General features: G+C 36.0%; 1 protein-coding gene across 1 annotated transcript in view; it reads right to left on the reverse strand.

Moving 5' to 3' along the window:
- The window catches only part of LOC145782753 (arginine--tRNA ligase, cytoplasmic-like), a 29605-nt gene extending 10156 nt beyond the window's left edge, over nt 1–19449 (reverse strand). Inside the window, exons 1-15 of the mRNA XM_082594510.1 lie at nt 19342–19449; nt 18966–19112; nt 15638–15853; nt 11477–11566; nt 10936–11055; nt 10313–10434; nt 6638–6746; nt 4985–5121; nt 4433–4545; nt 4063–4196; nt 3047–3201; nt 2233–2371; nt 1874–2013; nt 1178–1242; nt 299–493 (exon numbers count right to left, since the gene is read on the reverse strand). Of these exons, the coding sequence (XP_082450636.1) occupies nt 299–493; nt 1178–1242; nt 1874–2013; nt 2233–2371; nt 3047–3201; nt 4063–4196; nt 4433–4545; nt 4985–5121; nt 6638–6746; nt 10313–10434; nt 10936–11055; nt 11477–11566; nt 15638–15853; nt 18966–19112; nt 19342–19407 (1948 nt within the window). The 5' untranslated portion in view covers nt 19408–19449. The remainder of the gene's footprint in view (nt 1–298; nt 494–1177; nt 1243–1873; nt 2014–2232; nt 2372–3046; nt 3202–4062; nt 4197–4432; nt 4546–4984; nt 5122–6637; nt 6747–10312; nt 10435–10935; nt 11056–11476; nt 11567–15637; nt 15854–18965; nt 19113–19341) is intronic.
- Nucleotides 19450–19904: the final 455 nt, after the last annotated feature.

Genomic DNA, 19904 nt, shown 5'->3' on the forward strand with positions numbered 1-19904 from the left:
TCATAAATGGAATAGCCTAGGGCCTCTCATGGTCTAAATCCGGCCCTGATAGGTTCACAGATTCTCAACCGGGATATATCTATTTTCATGTATTTTATTGATCAAATAGCTAAATTAAATCACCTTGAAACGACAGTTTGTACTGGAATGGATCAAATCTTATTTCAAAATAACTGGTGGAATAATCTTATGTTTGGAAAGTTGGTGAGAGTAGACAAAAAAAAGCCCGCAGAACTCTAGCCAAGTTCTAGAACATGTTGAGTATGGTACAACGTCAATAAAATTGTCAGAATCTTACCGGTTGTTCTATCTTTTTCAACGCAGTAGCATGTGTCGTAGAACTCGGTGAATGTAGTCGCTATCTCGTACAAGTAGTCGCACAGGGGGTGGGGAGCCAGGTCGTCATACACCCGCTGCAGGACTTCAGGAAAACGAAGCAATATTTTTGCGAGTTTTAACTCCTTTGGATGCTCCATGGGTACTCCTCCGTTACCTTTAAAGGAGATGTTGATAATGGGTTGTTGTCTTAATCAAAAGCGTTACCGCTACAGTAAACTTTGCAAACTACACAAAGAAAGTAAACTTTGCCACTTGAAAATATTCAATTGTGGTTTCAGTCATAACGATTAACGACTAGCGCAACAAGGCTATTCTCAGCATGACTGTAAACTAGTTAGCGTACGACCGAAAGAGTCGGAGGTCAAAAATTGCCACAGTGACCCAGGGAGTAATGTAAACCACCATAGTAGAAGTGGTTTCAGTAATACGTTTGCGCTGGTTAGGATACGGCGCTTGACATTTGGAAATTAACATGAGCAAATTTTACATCAATAGAAATTTCCCTAAATGAATTAGAGATTGGTAAACAGACAGCTAATAGCACCACGATACACTTAACACTCTAACGATCGAGCGCACATTTTGTTTTGGGTTAGGTCAGCAGCACCAAGAAGGCGATGAAAGTAAGTTTTTTTGCATAAGATAAGCCTTGCACAACCTCAGTAGATTATAAAAATAATTCTTCATCCCTTGATCACACTCTTCACAAGTATATTAAAGGTGTTAATTTTAGCACATATAAAAGAAGCATGCCTATATGTTTAATAACGCCACACTAACGTTAACTAACAAAGACTTGAATTTAATGCTTTAACTTGATGACATACTGCAAACTGACCTTTTGTTGCTTTTGCTGCGGCGATCAATTCCCATTTGCTAACATTAGCAACTCTAGCTATGGATCTGGAAAGAACCATTAACCGGTTAATACCTCTTAAATAGTTCTCATACTTTTTACACATTTTGCGGATGAATATTCATCCTCGTCGGTAAGGAACTTTCCCAAACAGAAATAAAATCATTTTTACATTGGCTAAACGTCTTCGCACCTTGAATCATTGTCAAAAGAATGGATTTGTTGGCGAGTTCATTTGTGATTTAAACAAAATTAATGCGTTTTTATTACTCCATTGGGTAGTTCCTTTGTAAGTTTAATGCGGAGACATTTAACCTATGAACCGAGAAAGCTTCCTCTCAACTTAACCCTGACAGTTTCGTGTAGTTGAATTTGCGGCTGCTGTATCACAAAGGTTCTGTAGTACAAGCTCATCCGTCCTTCCCAAACGAGTTGCTACACAGAGAGTATAACAGGGTTGGAATCGAACATTAAACCTTTCCATTTGAAATCCAAAATTTCTCCTGGCTGCTCCCTGGCAAACGATGGGAAACAAGAAAACCAGCCATGTGGACAAATGCACCAACATAAGCTGCTGTAGTTAAAAACACCACAGTTGAAGATCTTTGTAATGCAAATAGTCGATGACGATATGAAGAATTGTATGTAAATATCATCTGGTCACATCTTTCCACTCACTTAATTCTGGTATACGCATACAGAAGGTAGGCAGCAGTGTTCCCTCGGTCGTCCAGCATCTTATCAAAGGAAAAAACATAATCGTTGATTCTGTTGTGCGACAGATCAGCGTACTTAATGCATCCGTACGCCACCGCTTCCTGTAAAACAGATTCGTGTCAAGGGAGTGTCATTTTTTTCACTATGGGGATTGTTACGTTTCCAGTGGTCATGCATTAAAACAAATATATTACTTTTTGAAAATTATTTTTTTGTTTTTGCAAAAAAGTTGTGAATTCAAGAACTCATTAAACGGTTGTACTCGACCTTAGTCAATATTTGTCAATCTCGATAGAAAACTATTTATGATGCAATTTTACTTGTGCGGTTTTAAATTCTTCTTCGTTCAATTCTTTCTCTCTTCCTTTTTCCCGCAATTTGTCTCCGCATCTTTTTAAACCTTCGTCGAGTAAATCTACGAGTCGCACGGTATCGCCAGAGCGTGTTTTAAACTTTTTTCTGTAAGCAGATTACACGTGAACATAGGAGAACGTATTTTCACTGCTTCACCAAAAGCATACTCTTCGATAACCCGACAAATTACGCTTCGTTCCTTTTTCTTGTGTTTAAGTGGCGTTTGGATAGAAGATATTTCAAGTTCTACACTTTACAGTATAATTCATTTTTAGCAGCAAAAAAAAGTTAGTCATACGCAAATGCGCGAGACAGTAATAATAGCCTAATAATGTTTGTGTTGCGCTGTATCCATCGCACATGTGCGTTGCTCTTTAGCGCTTTCCAAAGCAGTCAGTGCAGACAAAAAAGTTAAATTTTCGAGCATAGTGTCCCACCATCTTGCTTAAATGCTACAGATGTACTTTCCACGCTTCAAATAATTAAATTCAGTCACCGTCGGCCACCTTTTCACTATGACTCGTGAGTCAGCAAAATCCGTCATTTTTACATTGATTCAACGTCTGCAGACGTTGAATCAATGCGGATTTTGCTGTCTGCGAGTCATCAACATTTTTCAGCCGGAAAAATTTGTCTTCGTTACGTTGATTCAACCTGTGCAGACGTAAAACAAATGCAAAAAAACTTGTTGGCTGATAGTGAACAAACACAAAATGACTACACGCCAATAAAAACCCGATCTTCCAGTTCCCCTTTACAAACAAAGTCCGAAGTACTTACTTGTCTTCGCCCAAAACAACCCCGAACCCCACATGTTCCACTCTGGTTACTTTGGGGTCATACCAGCCCAGCATGCGAGCGGCGGAGTAGATCGCATTAAAATGAGTCGCCTGTCCGCAATCGACGACGTAGATCAGTTTCCCGCCTTTTTCATCCTGAACACGTTTACAAAAATTTCAAACACAAGTTTTAAAACTCGTCCTTTTCACATTGAATAAACGATTACCGACGTTGAATTAATGTGAAATAATGTTTTTTGGTGTTCATAAAGGCAAAATTCATTATTTTCACGTTGATTAAACGATTATCGACGAAAAGTCAATGTAAACACGATGGAGTTTGCAGACCGCATATAAGCCACAAACACGATGTATCAAAAAACGAGCAAAAAGTAAAGCAACACTTGTTTAGCCTTTACTTAGTTTATTTTGATTACAATTTTTACTGAATAGAGTGCACTAAAACAACATAACTGTATACACTCGCAAAAGCTCCCCTTGCGCAGAAACTCTTTATAATATTGTTTTATGTTTAGCTTATATCAGGGATGTGGAGTTGGACGAAATAGAGTGTCCGGAGTCAGAATCGTTAAAAAAGGCCGACTCCGACATAAAACGATGAACAATAAAAAATTTTGTTTGCAATCTATTTCAAAATATGGCTTCTTGTTCTCCGTATTGCGCTCTACAACTTGACCAGAAAATAGAAGAGTTTGTTCTTGTCAATTTTTGTGAAAGTCGCCGTTTCAACATCGATCGCAACTTAAGTGAAATTTTCTTTCAAAAAAGATAAAAAAGGACAAAATTTAAAAAAATCTGACACTCCTCAAAAATCGGGCAACACTAAAATCTTAGGCAAATTGTAAATTCAGGAGTCGTATATTCACCGCCCGACTCCACAGCCCTGGTTTATATGAGTGCAAAATGGCAACATTGTAAATTGAGTACAAATCTTAGAAATCTGCATCATATATGATGCAAGTTAAATGAAAGGAGTCAAGTAGAAAGTTTGCTCACAAAGAGTCGTTGTTGGATGCAGGCCATGTCACTGGTATCGTAGGTGAAACCACCATCCGACTTGACGATGGTCAAAGGGATTTGGGAGCCCTCAGGAAACATAAGTTTGCGCCCATCTTCAACTTTTATTACGCCTGTTAACATCAAAGCGACGTTAAGTTTAAACCAATAGAAAAAAATCACATTTACTTTGTTATAAGAAATTTAAGATTCAGGTAAAAACACTGATTCAACGTTTGCAGACGTTGAGTTAATGTAAGAATCGACAGATTTGCTGTCTGAGTAGTTGGGACTAAGAGAAGGAAACAACTGTACAAGCAAAAAGGTTTGTTTGTACACTTGTGCAAAATATCAACTAAGTGCAACTGACCCTTTTCTTCGAGCAATTTGACAACCTTGGGCATCATCTCGTGGTAGAACGACTCCCCACGCTCCACGAGGTGGCCTATCTTCAGCCGGTCATATATCAGTTTGAACTCCTTCCTATCAAGAAAAGCGAACAACCATATTCTGTTATCTACGTGTATGTGTGACGGAGAAGTGAGCGTTGGGGCGACGCTCGAAAGATCGCCGGTTCGACACTGCTTGAGAGCAAGGGGCTGGGTTTTTGGTACGACACTTATGGTCGGTGGCTTACAAAGAGCTGTTTTAAACGCAGTAAATGTGGTGATTGCATCTTGTCTTATCTCTGCTGCTTTAAGGGAAGTAACTAACGTTTACTTTGTCAAAAAAGAATTACTCTTATTTCAGTTTTAAAACAGTTTTTATACAATGCTTGCTTCCCGCAATATTTCTACAAACAAAATATGTATTTGTTGAGCTAAGCTTGTGACGCATGCTTTTCATTACTCGCTCGAGCTTGAGCTTTAAAAGAAAATAACATAAAGTTATTTTCATATTTATTTGGTTTCTCAAGACTTACCTTGAAACGTCACATATCAACTTCCAGGCCTTGATAAAGTCAGGATCTTTGGCTTGTAGCTTGACCACGCATTCATAGGCTCGCTTCTTGAATGATGCATCGTTGTCAAAACGCTTTTTCGACTCTTTATAAAAAGCCTTAAAAATATTGTTTTTCAGTTTCTTTTTATTGATTTCTAAGCCACAGGTTCCAAGTCTGAATCCTAAATATTTGGCCATGTCATGTGGAAGAAGAAATTAGAACACGCTGCTTTTTGTGGAAAGATCAAACAAAAACGAGCTCCTGGAAAGTAGCGCCTCACTTTTCTCAATAACCTCAAGGATCATCTGCAAGTTCCAACCGCAACAACTTTTAATACAGTAAAATGCCGAGATAACTGGAAAAACTGCGCATGAACGCCTAAGCCTAGAACGTAGGGTTGCAAAATTCCCGGAAATTTTCAGAGCCGAAACTTTCCATGGAAATTTTGGGAATTTTCGGAAACATTCAAAACAATCTTAATTTGATGTTGAAACAGGAAAATAATGGCTTTATACTGTTTAGAATAAAAGTACTATGTATATTATATTGTATATATAACTAAAATACTTAAGAACATACAAACACATGGTTTAGTTTAATAACTCCAAAAATCAATCATCACCAATCTGTTTTTTACAAAGAAAAACAATACTGAGTCAGTTACAAAGTCGTTGTTCTAGTTGCTGCCGGTTAGCCTCTCCTCCTGCTCGGCTTCTTCAGATGATGTACCGTACTAATGACTGTTCTGGCAGCGTCATCGACTTCAGAGTCAACTTCAATTTGAGTTGACTTATCTTCACAGGGCTCAAACAATGCCAAGTTTGACCTGACTGATACTAATTTTTCCACCCTTTCATTTGCGAGCCTATTGCGGACCTTGGTGTGAGTGTTCCCAAATTGGATCAGTATTTTTTTAAATATTGAAAAAGTATGCATAATAAGCCTCATTCTTAATTACCACCAAATTAGTGTTTAGAGTAATTAAAGAAAATAAGAAAGATAGGTTTTTGATATTTTTTTCTAATTGATGAAATATTTAACAAATTTTTTAAACATAATAAAAGCCAAATGAAAATTCCCCAATATTCCCAATATTCCCGTGTCCTTCAAAATTCCCGGAAAGTTTCCAGGAAAGTTTCCAAAATTCCCGGAAACTTTCCACCCCTTTACAACCCTACTAGAACGGGTCTGCTACTATTCGGTGAGTCCGATTCGGTGAGTTCCTAACCTCTAACCCCTAATCCCTAAAACGGCAATGATAATTAGGCTACGGTACTCGATAATTAAAAAAAAAAATTGAAAAAATCCCGCATTAAGGGATCGGACTCACCGAATCGGACTCACCGAAACGGACTCACCGAATCGGACTCACCGAAACGGGCCATTCCGGCCTAGAACAGGTATGATACACGAAGAAGTCATAAATAACAAATCCAAAAACTTCGAAGGTTGCTATTCTCAAAAAAACGAGTAGTAATTTCATTTGGACGAAATGTCTCAGTACCTAGATTACACTAGGCGAGTGAAAAGCTTGAATCATATTCTGGTCCAACACTTCAGTGGTGATTTCGATTAAGTTGCACGACTACCGCATAACAATTCATGCATCAACAGTCAACACTTAACAGGTACCTGCAAGTCTCCAATTGGAGGAGACTCCTGGACGTAGTTGGGGAACTGATCCATGAGATGAGCGATTAGCATCCCAAATTGTGTCCCCCAATCTCCAACATGATTTAACCTGCAAAAGTGCATAAAAAACGTCATTCCGTGCAGTCTTGGTCGTTTGCTATCTTTTGTTAACTAACAACGCCTGGAGTACGGATTAGGGTGTACCAAAAAAACCTTACTTTCACTGATCTTGCTGTTGGCTGGCAAAAAGTTGTGTTTGGGGTCAAAACTAATGCTAATATAAAAATTTTTAAACTTCATTGTTGTTTGACGCCTATTTTCTTTACGTTTCCATGGAAACAACCCAAATTTTAAAAAAATAGCGTAACTTGAAAACCACTATAGTTAGAAAGCTGTAATAAACACCAAAAGTTCCAGAATACCAATATTCCTATTAGTGTTTCATACATTTTATTGGTCTAGGTAATGTAGTTTTTTAGATATTTCCTAAAATAGCGTTTTTGTAAAAAAATCTTGATAATTTACTCTAAAAATTATTATTTTATACAAATTTTTGCTATAGCTGGCTAAAGTGGCAATGTAACAATCACACAATAGTCTGGCAATGTAAACAAAAAATTAAAGTACTTGACTAAACACTTAAATTACCGGTATACAGTAAGCAATACTATTTTACTTCCTTTGACAATGCTCAAGACAAAAGGTGTAGCCTACCAGTGGTCCGGTACCTGTGTAGCCGTAATGCGATATGCAATGTTTTACACATCATATCAATGAAAATCAATGTTGCTTGATTTGTAGTTTTTACAAATACAGTTTCATTCCTTTTTTAGTGACTCTTTTTGATGATGTGGCTTGTTTTTCTTTCAATCCTTTGATAATCTTTAAAATGTTTTGTTTTGCTGTAGCATTTCGGGTGAGTTTGTTATAAAATTCAGTAAGAAGACCCAATGCTCGTTCAGATGCATCATTGACAACTGGGATTGCTTTGATTATATATATTTTTTACCTTTAAGGCAGTAGATTTTTGTGCCAAAACTTGGGATTAGCTGTTAAAAAACTTGTATCTAATTTGAGCAAATTGAACAAAGTCCATGAGTCTTTTCCTATAAGGTTGTGGAGTTGAGTTTGTTGTTGAAGAACTGGCATTTGCTGGATTTTGGAAGTTTACTTGATTTAAATGCTCCATCATACTTTAAAAGTTCTCTAGCCATTTCCTGTTTTTGAGTGAAGGAAGCATGATCGCTGAATAGTGCAAAAATAACTAGGCGCTCAGAAAGGTACCACAAATGTTTATCAAACTTTGTCAAATACGCTGAAAGTTATTTCAATAAAAAGTGGAGGTATAGTTGCAGAATATTTTTACATCTCTTTCATATCATTCCTCGACTGGCAATGTAGTTTTAAATCATTGATTGGACAATCAAGAGAATTGGATGCAGTAAACCAAGGCTCTATATGACATAATACCAGACTGCCAGAGATGAGATTTCATTCAATGTTGCTTCAGATACCAGAATTAACTTCAGCAATTGTGATTTGAAAAAAATATTTTCAAAGAATATATTATTCTACTCATCCAACGAGCATGATGTGATGCTCCTGGAGTTTGAAAATGGAACACTTGTCTGGCATCCAAACTTCCTCCGAGATATATTATTGAGAGCATAAATAATTCTCTGTAATCTTTACGAAGATTCATAGACAGTTGTTCAGTGCAATTTATCCAACAGTAGCATTTTAACTGTATTCATATAATAACTGTATAAACTGTAGTGTAGTGTATACGGTAATATAATAATAACAAGGTTGCAACAGAATAATATATTCTTTGAAAAATCTTTATTCAAATCACAATTGCTGAAGTTAAATCTGGTATCTGAAGCAACATTGAATGAAATCTCATCTCTGGCAGTCTGGTATTATGTCATATAGGGGTCTACTACTATTCGGTGAGTCCGATTCGGTGAGTCCGATTCGGTGAGTCTGATTCGGTGAGTTCCTAACTTTTAACCCCTAACCTTAACTCCTAACCCTAAAACGGCAATGATAATTAGGCTACGGTACCCGATAATTTAAAAAAAAAATTGAAAAAATCCCCCGTTAAGGGATCGGACTCACCGAATCGGACTAACCGAATCGGACTCACCGAATCGGACTCACCGAAACGGGCCATTCCGTCATATAGAGCCTTGGTTTACTGCATCCAATTCTCTTGATTGTCCAATCAATGATTTAAAACTACATTGCCAGTCGAGGAATGATATGAAAGAGATGTAAAAATATTCTGCAACTATACCTCCACTTTTTATTGAAATAACTTTCAGCGTATTTGACAAAGTTTGATAAACATTTGTGGTACCTTTCTGAGCGCCTAGTTATTTTTGCACTATTCAGCGATCATGCTTCCTTCACTCAAAAACAGGAAATGGCTAGAGAACTTTTAAAGTATGATGGAGCATTTAAATCAAGTAAACTTCCAAAATCCAGCAAATGCCAGTTCTTCAACAACAAACTCAACTCCACAACCTTATAGGAAAAGACTCATGGACTTTGTTCAATTTGCTCAAATTAGATACAAGTTTTTTAACAGCTAATCCCAAGTTTTGGCACAAAAATCTACTGCCTTAAAGGTAAAAAATATATATAATCAAAGCAATCCCAGTTGTCAATGATGCATCTGAACGAGCATTGGGTCTTCTTACTGAATTTTATAACAAACTCACCCGAAATGCTACAGCAAAACAAAACATTTTAAAGATTATCAAAGGATTGAAAGAAAAACAAGCCACATCATCAAAAAGAGTCACTAAAAAAGGAATGAAACTGTATTTGTAAAAACTACAAATCAAGCAACATTGATTTTCATTGATATGATGTGTAAAACATTGCATATCGCATTACGGCTACACAGGTACCGGACCACTGGTAGGCTACACCTTTTGTCTTGAGCATTGTCAAAGGAAGTAAAATAGTATTGCTTACTGTATACCGGTAATTTAAGTGTTTAGTCAAGTACTTTAATTTTTTGTTTACATTGCCAGACTATTGTGTGATTGTTACATTGCCACTTTAGCCAGCTATAGCAAAAATTTGTATAAAATAATAATTTTTAGAGTAAATTATCAAGATTTTTTTACAAAAACGCTATTTTAGGAAATATCTAAAAAACTACATTACCTAGACCAATAAAATGTATGAAACACTAATAGGAATATTGGTATTCTGGAACTTTTGGTGTTTATTACAGCTTTCTAACTATAGTGGTTTTCAAGTTACGCTATTTTTTTAAAATTTGGGTTGTTTCCATGGAAACGTAAAGAAAATAGGCGTCAAACAACAATGAAGTTTAAAAATTTTTATATTAGCATTAGTTTTGACCCCAAACACAACTTTTTGCCAGCCAACAGCAAGATCAGTGAAAGTAAGGTTTTTTTGGTACACCCTAGTACGGATACTTAAAAGTAGCAAACGTATCTGTAGAAAGCATAAATGCAAGCACAAAGCATAAAGCACATCTTTGAAATTTACCGGACTTTACAACTTACAGCTTTCAAATCGCTTGAAACCTATTCATCATGAGAAATAGGCTGTTCATATTGTTAAAAAAAAGTATTTATTGTTTAACTACAGGCAATGCAAAAGATAAACTTTCAGAACAACTGAGAAATTTACCTCAAAACTTCATGGCCAAAAAACTCATACATGTTAGCCAGGCAATCGCCAATGATAGTGGAACGAAGATGGCCGACGTGCATTTCCTTGGCTATGTTTGGTGAGGAGTAATCAATCACAACCTGAAAGCGAGTGAATTAAACTACTGTACGTTAGTCGTAGTTGAAGTTTGTGCCAAAGATGGTTATATTCAACCTATGTCTGGGGTCCTTGAAGATTTAGGTTGAGTAAGCGGGAAGACAAGAAAACCAATTTTAGTTTTCATTGACGTCTTCTTTAAAAAAACAACTGGCATGTTGTAGAGTTTCAAACAGATATCCTGTTGATCGCCAAGCCTATGCTCACTACTGTGTCAGACAGCTCACACAATGAGCCGGAGGTATTGATCAGAAGAGTCGATTAAGCATTTTGAACTGTCTGCTATTCTGTAGAATCCCTTATTGGGGCGAAAAATACGGGATGTAAATGTGTATCATGATTTAAACCGAATTTTATTTCAAAAGTAGGCTACATCACATAGGACCAAGGCATGGGCAACAGACACCATTGAACACTTGCTATTTGTCGGATTCATTTTTGAACTGAAGCAATAAACAAAAGATGTGGCGACCCCAACTGCTCACCTTGTCACAATCTGCGATGTGGGATAGCTTGACACCGTTCACCAAGAAGTCAGTGACGGCATGCTTGAGGAAGGCTGAACTGATCTTGATGTTGATGAAGCCAGGGCCAGCAATGTTAAGCTGTGTGTATAAATACAGAAAATAAGTAGACTGAAATATATATGAAAACGTTCTTTGTACTGGTTTCAACTAATAAATCCTTTAACATTGCGCAAGTACAGTTTGGCTTTTTCAACAGCCGTTGGACTTGGCACAGAGGACAAATCATGTCCTTCCATCTACAAAAGCACCAAATTGAATAGTCTTACATAGTAGGCCTATAGCAGCACTATACGAAGCTATGCTATCATAACTTTCCATCATTTGCCCTTTAAATTTTGTCTCATGTGGAACAACCCAGCAATTTTCGTCCCTTTCTTGCTATTTACAAAATATGTTGTCAAAACATTCCTGTTTTATATTTGCAATGTAGCTACTTAGTTTTCGTCAACAAAGTCAATCAAAAAGTTAAAAGCACAAGATGAAGATCAATTTAACTAACACTTTCAATTATGGAGCATGGAGAAAGGTTTTTCACGACCAGTTCAGCAACCTGACGAGGTGCCATCGGTGTGCCCTGAGCTTTCAATATCTGTAATGCAACAGTACAAATATCAATAAAATATTGAGCAAAGACTTTTCAAATTGTAACATAGGCCTAGTGATTGGACAAACTTGGCATATCATCAAGCCATGAGATGAATCAATATTTTATTTCAATAACTTTAAATTTACATAATTATGAAATGTATAGCATTTTCACATTTGAAGCAAAGTGAATATCTTATAAATATCCACTCCACTTTAAATACCTTAACGTATGACAAAATTTATGTCTTGTCATGACTTTATTATTCAAGAAATTTCTCATGATTTTGATATCAAAACAACCCAACGGAGTCTGAGGAATATATTTGAGAAATTAAAACTACAGTAGAACTTTGATAACTCTTCACCCCAGGGGGAACAGAAAAAGTGACGACTTACGCGAACTGACGACCAATGCAAACAGCTAAATTTTGCCATTGTTTCGCGTCGCATTAATTTCATGGTGCTCCGCGACCTAATTACATGCGATAGTGGTAAAGTGAGACGAAGAGGAAAGCGAGAAAAGAATTTAATTACGGTACGGTACACAATAAAGTACAGTAATACCGCACTTAACAGCTTAACTGAGTGAAGATCACATATATTTTTGATTGCGTTTTGCTTGCAAGTGTCTTGTCAACCAAGTAGTCATGCATTTTTGATAGTGAGCATGCGAATTCACTACTGTCGTCTCAGCATAACATATAGTGTTGGAGCTTTCCAACCATCTGCAAACCTTCTTTTGTACATGGAGGTGGCACAGGCTCTTCTTCCTCTTGACGCACGTGCTGAACAGCGCTTCCCTTATCGGCAACAGAGCACGTGCGCGCACACTAGGGTGTTGCAAATTTTACAACCTATGTTGGAAGTATGATTGTAAGGTGGGAAATCTTCCAAAACCACACAAAAAAAAATTTTTTTTTTAAATATTGATATTTAGGGGTCCCACGCTTACCCCGAAAAGTTCATTTTTGGTCGTGAATAGCAACATTTTTAAATTCTTGTGAAATCTACATTATCTTCTTCTTCTTGCTTATGAGGCAGCAATTCAGGTAACATCTCCCAATTGTTGCAACATCTACATTATAATATAAATGATAGATATGTCATGTTACATATCATTTTTGTCAGAATTGAATGTAGAATGAGCTGCAATAAACAAAAATGAGATTTATAAGATTTTTTGAAAATTTTTAGGCAAGTGATTAAAAGGAGGATTTTTTTTTCTTATTTTGCAGAATAGGTTAGAGGCATTCCATTAATACAACAAATTTTTACAAAAGTCCAATACCTCCTAAAATACTTGGTTTAGACCAAAAACAATGCCATTTTTGGATTCTGCATCCTCAAAAATGGTGGAATAGACACTTCAACCATCTTTCTATCTTGAGTATAGTGTCTAAAATCAAAAATTAGTTATGCAAACAAAGTGCACCACCTAGTGACGGCCCAAGTCTCTAACTCGGCAATCGCTTACCTGATTTTGCAAAGTAAATTTTTGATGGACTTGGACTACAACATATATTTGAACCGTCTTATTCTGCAACCTAGTGGTTGCATTGATTTGTTGTATTATAATGGACTTCCTCGTAAACAACATATAAAATAAAAGGCTAGACATTAAAAACAAATTTTGATTGATTGTTAGCCTACAAGCCCTACATGCAACCACTCTTACTTTCAATTTGAGGATGCGCTGAATTACCGTACCTTCTGAATTTTAATCTTACCAATAAAGCAAAGATCAAACTAATCTCAAAATTTGAAGAAAATTAGCGAGCGATTAGCAAAACATAAAACTTTGCATTCAATTCAATTTTTTTAATATTTATTTATGCATATGAACCAGAGAGACCACACGTATGTCCTTTAGACATATTGTCTGACCACTTCAACTGGAAACCCTTTTTAGGGTTCTATTACAAGTCTTTTGTTGGACTGGGCCCCACGACTGGTAGACTGCTTGGCCCCATATTAAAAGGTCAAGTAACACATCATATTAACAAGAATTTTGGCCACACTCCATTTGGAATTGGAAATAAGCAAACTTTTTAGCACTAGAAAATTAGAAATAAAGTAAAAACTAACCATGGTAAAAGTTGTAAAAATTGTAGCTTACATTAAACAAACGAAATTACGATCCCATGCAAAGCGAGTCCTAAGAAAGGTGTTAAAAACAAGTTTTAGTAAGTGTCTCCAGTCTTCACAGTATGACTTGCTTCTGGCATCATAGTGAGAACATATGCTATAACTTTATTGTCTGTTGCTTTCATCTCGGTATCTGTCATATTATCGTCGCTGTCTTTTACCTTTCTGTTTTGAATGCATCTGGTCAAATTTCCTATCAACCTTTCAGTTGCCATTTGATTGTCTTTGAAAGACATCCAGTCGCCTGGTGAACCAACTGAAAGGCAAGGAGAGCACTGAGTGGTAATGTCAAAGAATGCAGACAGTGGACGATTGGTTGAAAGTAGTTTTTCTGTATTAATCGATACTGTCGCAATGTTTTTAACAGCTTCTGGAGTCATCACTTTACTTTTCGAAAAGCATGATAATAAATAACATAATTTGTGTGAAGAATATTCTGCTAAGGTTCAATTGTGCCCTAGTTATTCACTTTCCTTTAGGAATTGGGACAGCTGATTTTAAAGTGGCCCAAGTCAAAACAGTGATTTAGATATAATCGAGTTTGGATGTTCGTGCTGTGGTGGACGTTGTCGCTGAAGGTTTACAATCTTTATTAATCTTTATTAGAGTACACAACCTTTATTAAAATAAAGATTGCAAACCTTCAGTGGCAATGTTTGTCGTGGCATACGTCTTTGAACTTGATGATCTCAAAACCACTTTTTTAACTTGGGCCACTTTAGAATCAGCTGTCCCAATTAATAACTGTATTCTGCTAAGGCTCAACTGTGCCCTAGCTATTCACTTTCCTTTAGGAATTGATAACTGTATTATGTTAAGGCTCAACTGTGCCCTAGCTATTCACTTTCCTTAGGAATTGATAACTGTGATTATTTAACTATAATGCTTGACTGCTGGTTGCTCATCTAACAAACTTTGAATAGCCGACTTTCAATGTCATTGTTGTTGCACTTTCATAACCTAAAATTGTGGCATGTGTAAAGAAATTTTTTTTAAACGTTTGAAAGTGAATGTTATTTTTACATCAGTTTATTCCTCATAAAATTCTGATTGGCTCGGTGGCTTAGTGGTTAGTGCGCCCGTCTCTGAATCGGTAGGCATGGGTTCGATACCTTTCGGGTCATACCAAAGACTTTTTAAAAATGGTACTGAATCTAATTCCTGCTTGGCACTGAGCAATGGAGTGGATTCGGGTAATAATGTACTCAGTTGCGCCTCTATACGGCTGCATTGACATTGTCTGCTTTGTAAAGCGCTGAGGAGCAATGCATTCTGCGTTGGATACAGCGCTATATAAAAACTAACATTATTATTATTATTATTGCAGCAATATGTTGCATACCCTATTTAATCCAAAAAATACCTATTTAACTAAAATATCCAGATTTGACTAGTCACAAGCCCCCCCAAAATTTCGAGATGAGCGTGGGACCCCTAAAGTTTAATATTTTTTTGAAAAACTTTTTCTACCTCATATTTTGGCCATTTCCCACCTCCCATTTATATTTCCAAAGTTAAAATCAACATTTTTTTAAAAAATGCAACACCCTAGCGCACACCCGCAATCGACCAGACCAACATATTCCACGCATGAGCGTCTGGCCCGATAGAGCGTGTGCGTGCACACATCTTAGCGCAGTAATTTCTTCTCGAAAGAGTCTGTAAATGCCACGTCAGCATTTGGGTGGATGACAACTTAGACGAATTTTACGTCCCAGGGGAAGAAAAACAGTGACGACATAATCGAATTTACAAAAGATAGGCTTTCTGCCGGGACCTGGCAATCATTGACGACTTGGGCAAACTGACGAGTTTTCCGAAGACGAGTTATCCAAGTTCTACTGTACGAACACAGAAAAAGCCCTCCAACCCACAACTTTGCATAAAGTGTAAATAACCAAAAGCAATAAAAGCAAAAATAACATACTCCTGACAAAGCCATTGCACTATTGCATTGATAATCTCCAAACTTTTCGTTTTGTCCCAAAGAAATTGCAACAGGAGGACATGACTTCAGATCAGGGAAGCTTCTTTGTATTGCAACTCCGAATACTTCTTCTAGTTGCTTGACAATATTGATCATTCCGTTTGAAAAATCCATAGGAGGGCCGTTCGCTTTTTTGTCCATTTCCTCTTGTAATGCCTATAAATACCTAAAGTATTATTTTAAATTCTTGAACCAATGCATCTGAATTCAGTAGCTTACATTATACTGAAAATGAAGTTATATATGCATAAAACATCACACAAACTTGACATGTTGATATTATAATAACTAGGGCAACCAATTTTTTGACATAAAAACTTGAAATTTTGACTTTATAATTTACAAATTTTGACCTAATTTTGACCAATAACTTTCTGCGTTTGCAACCTAAATGCGAAATACAAAGCATATTAGAAATCAAACCGTCAGGTAAGGGTATCTTCTTTTTCTAATGAAATAAATAAAAAATGGGGAAGACTCTACGACACCACAGCTAACGAACAGGTAATAAAAGTCACTCGAAAAACTGCAAAAGATAAATATGAAGTGTCTTTAAATATCCCGAAATTACTGAGAGGGTTCTGCATAGTGCAGTACAGGCCTTAAAACTCGTGTTTTTGTCCAGCAGCCATCGTGGCCTACCGAGAGCTCCTTCTCGGCGGCCAAATCTGCGTGCTTGGAGGCCAAAATACAAAATAACGATAGCGCAAGTAAATGCATACCGCCTTTCATAAACTGCATACCGCCTTTCATAAAACCTGACCATTTATACCGTTATGATGTCACCATTTAGGGTGTGAACTGTGAAGTCACTAACCCACAGCGGAAACATTTCTCAACTCTGAAGACACGTGTTTTCCCCTCGGATGTCAACTAACCTTCCCAGACAACAAAACAGGGTTGGAAAAAATCATGATTTTTTTTTAAAAAATCAAAAAAATCGGATTTTTTTGATTTAAATCAGATTTTTTTTATATAAAAAAGCAACGAGTCTACTTGGGGGAAGAGATCATTTTAGTAAGATAGCAGAATTATTTTTAATCCCTTGATTGATTGAAAGGCTTTGCTTTGCATGTGTTTTATCATTTTTATTATCACATTGTAGGCTAGCCTGTCTAGTGTCTATTGCACGGTACTACGACAGTTTATCGAACGACAATTTATCCAAACGACAGTTTATCGAACGACAATTAATCGAATGGTAGTTTAACAGTTTATCGAACAACAATTTATCAAACGACAGTTAATCGAAAACCTAACCTTTACCCTAACCATTATCCCCTAGCCCCTGAGTATTCCATTGCATATGTGCTTCGTCGTTCGATAAACTGTCGTTTCGATAAACAGTTGTTTGATGAACTGTCGTTTCGATAAAGCAGTCGTTTCGATGAACTGTTGTTCGATAAATTGTCGCGTCACGCTATTGCACATATTTTTAAGTAGGTGTGATATGTTGCTTTATACTAAATCATAATGTGCATATCGAGATTGAGGTACGTCTCAGACTGTCATCTCACTACACTAAAATCTTTCCTTACGTTTGAGCACACATTACTTTGCTTTTTTGCTCAACTGATGCATAGCCTACAGCCAGACTTTTTGCAAAGAAAGTTTAACTGTGTAATATAATTATGTTACCAACGTACCATACCAAAACAATAAAAGTTCAGATGACACAAAATTGCAGTTTATTTTGCATTGAGAAGTTTGTACATAAATACAAGCTCGCCAGCTTTTGCAGTGCCTAATCGATTTCGAAGTTCTGATTGAACCAGACCAAAAGTGGAAAAAACTTGCTCAAAAACTATGTTTAGTGAACAACACTGTATGTGATCTGCCAAGTAAACTAAGTTGCCTTTCAAAACATGCATAGCCTATAGCCTTAAGTATTTACATATAACTTTTGTATTACAGAGAAGCAGTGAAACGTTTGTTGATGTATTTATTTTTATTTTAGCACATAAAAAATCATTTGATTTTTTTAATTGATTTTTTTGATTTTTATTGTTTGATCATGATTTAAATAAATCATGATTTAAATCAATGATTTAAATCATTTGATTTAAATCATTGATTTAAATCAGCCAACCCTGCAACAAAATCCGTCATTTTTACATTGATTCTACGTTTGCAGTGGTTAAATCAGGGTAAGCATGACGAATTTTGTTGTCTGGGTAGTTCTCCTTTTTAACAACGATTCAATGTCCAACAACATTGAATCAACATAAAAAAGACAACATTGCCAGCCAATGTAAATTAACACTTCGGATTGCTGGATATTTTCCATACAATAGCAAACGTTTCCGCACAATACAACAGTGGTGATTATGATGTGCTGACCTAGTTTTGCAACACTTTTTGATACTACATATTTTCGACAGTTAATCCACGATCTTTCTATTGCAAAATTAAATAATTAGCTGAAGAAACCGACAGCCAAATTGGCCGACTGAGGAGGCAGCACCGGCGGTCATTCAAGCACTACTTAGCGGCCATGTTCGCAATGGCCGCCGGCTGCTTTAAGGCTTGCAGTATTATACTTCAACTTCAAATAATGTTTCACATTATTGCCTTTGAAGTCCTGTCTTCTATTATTCACCTTTAGGTGTTGAGGTAAACTCAGAAGCGTAATCAAGCAGTGTACTACAAACTTTAGAAGAATTTGATTGTTTAACCCTAGGCGTGGTTATAGGCTAGCTAAAGACAAATTTGAGAACATCAGGAAGCTAAAGCTCAATACTATACAGTATGTATAATGGTTTGAGCATTTACCTAACCAAGAACAAAGACCACGTTATCTGCCTTCCACGCCTGGCCTACTTAATATTCAATCGTCAGTAGTCGGCGAAACAAGATTATTACTTCAGAAATTGCAACAAAAAATCAGTATTTGTGTAGCTTTAATAAAATATTAATAGAGAGAAGAAAAACTACGTTAAAAGAAAATTTTGACCTAACCATGAAATTTGACTTTTTTTTTACTTAATAACTTTGAAACCTTTCTTTGTGTCAGCCTGAAATTTAGTTTATGGACGTTTTATAAACTTTGAACAAGGCAGAAAAATTTTGACTTTATTGACTTTTGGTTGCCCTAATAATAACTTTGAAGTATAATATAAAACAAAATGATGAACCAGTAAGGACTACACCACATATGATCCACTGAACGAGATCCTGTACCAGTAATTGTTTATTTTTGAAATACATAAACATCAGTTAATTAAACTAAAAAAATTTACCAGAAGAACATGTTTTAAGAAAAACATACTCGCTCTAAATGCAAGGCTTGATATGCTAGCTTTGTATTGTCAGTTTCAAGCTTTATCATTGCATCTGTCTTGTTTTCTGCAGAGAGTGTGTAATTGCCACTTTTTATTGAAGCAATTTTTTGCAAGATAACTTCAGCTCCTCTTTCCTGCAATGTTTAACAAAGGTATCACAAAGCATCTCTCTAAATGTTCCTTTTCCAATAAATGGTAATCTAATCAAAAATTGTGAAGCCAACTAATGATATAAAATTCTTTAGTTTTAACAAATTTTTTCCATTAGTATTAGACATGAAAAAAAACTATTAAACCATACACATATTTCAAAAACTATAAAATGAATCATACATAAATGTAGCTGTATCATAGACTACATACCTGTTGTTCAATAGTTTTAGTTATCCGAGTAAAGTTTGCATCATTCATTTCACTATCTGAAGACATCTTATAAAGATAAAGTTACAAATGCTATTATGTGATATTCTTTGATAAAACAACAATATACATTATACAAAGGTCCTCGCTTATTAAGCCTATGGTTCCGGTCCGGATTTACTCTCATTCATTCAGGTAATAAAAAAACTCGCTTTATAAGCCCAAAACCCCAATTAAAAAGTCCAATTTTTTATTAAATTTGCTTGAATTATTATAAAATGACGTCACAATTTACTATTTTTCCTCTTGTTTTTGAGAATCTCATGCTTTATTACGCTGCTAACAGTTGTTAATTCAACAGTTTTGTCACAAATCTTTTAACATAAATATCATTTAATTGGGTTGTACAAAACACGGCTCATTACTGACATAATTTGCAAAAAACACATTTTTTTGGAAAGAATCTATTGTTGTGTACAGTTGTTAACAGATTTAATAATTTTTAGCCATAGTACAGTAGGCCATGCAGTCAATTATATGCATATAGGAGTGGCAGAACTTCAACC

This window comes from Aplidium turbinatum, chromosome 14 (genome assembly GCF_918807975.1).
Source record: "Aplidium turbinatum chromosome 14, kaAplTurb1.1, whole genome shotgun sequence".
Taxonomy (NCBI): domain Eukaryota; kingdom Metazoa; phylum Chordata; class Ascidiacea; order Aplousobranchia; family Polyclinidae; genus Aplidium; species Aplidium turbinatum.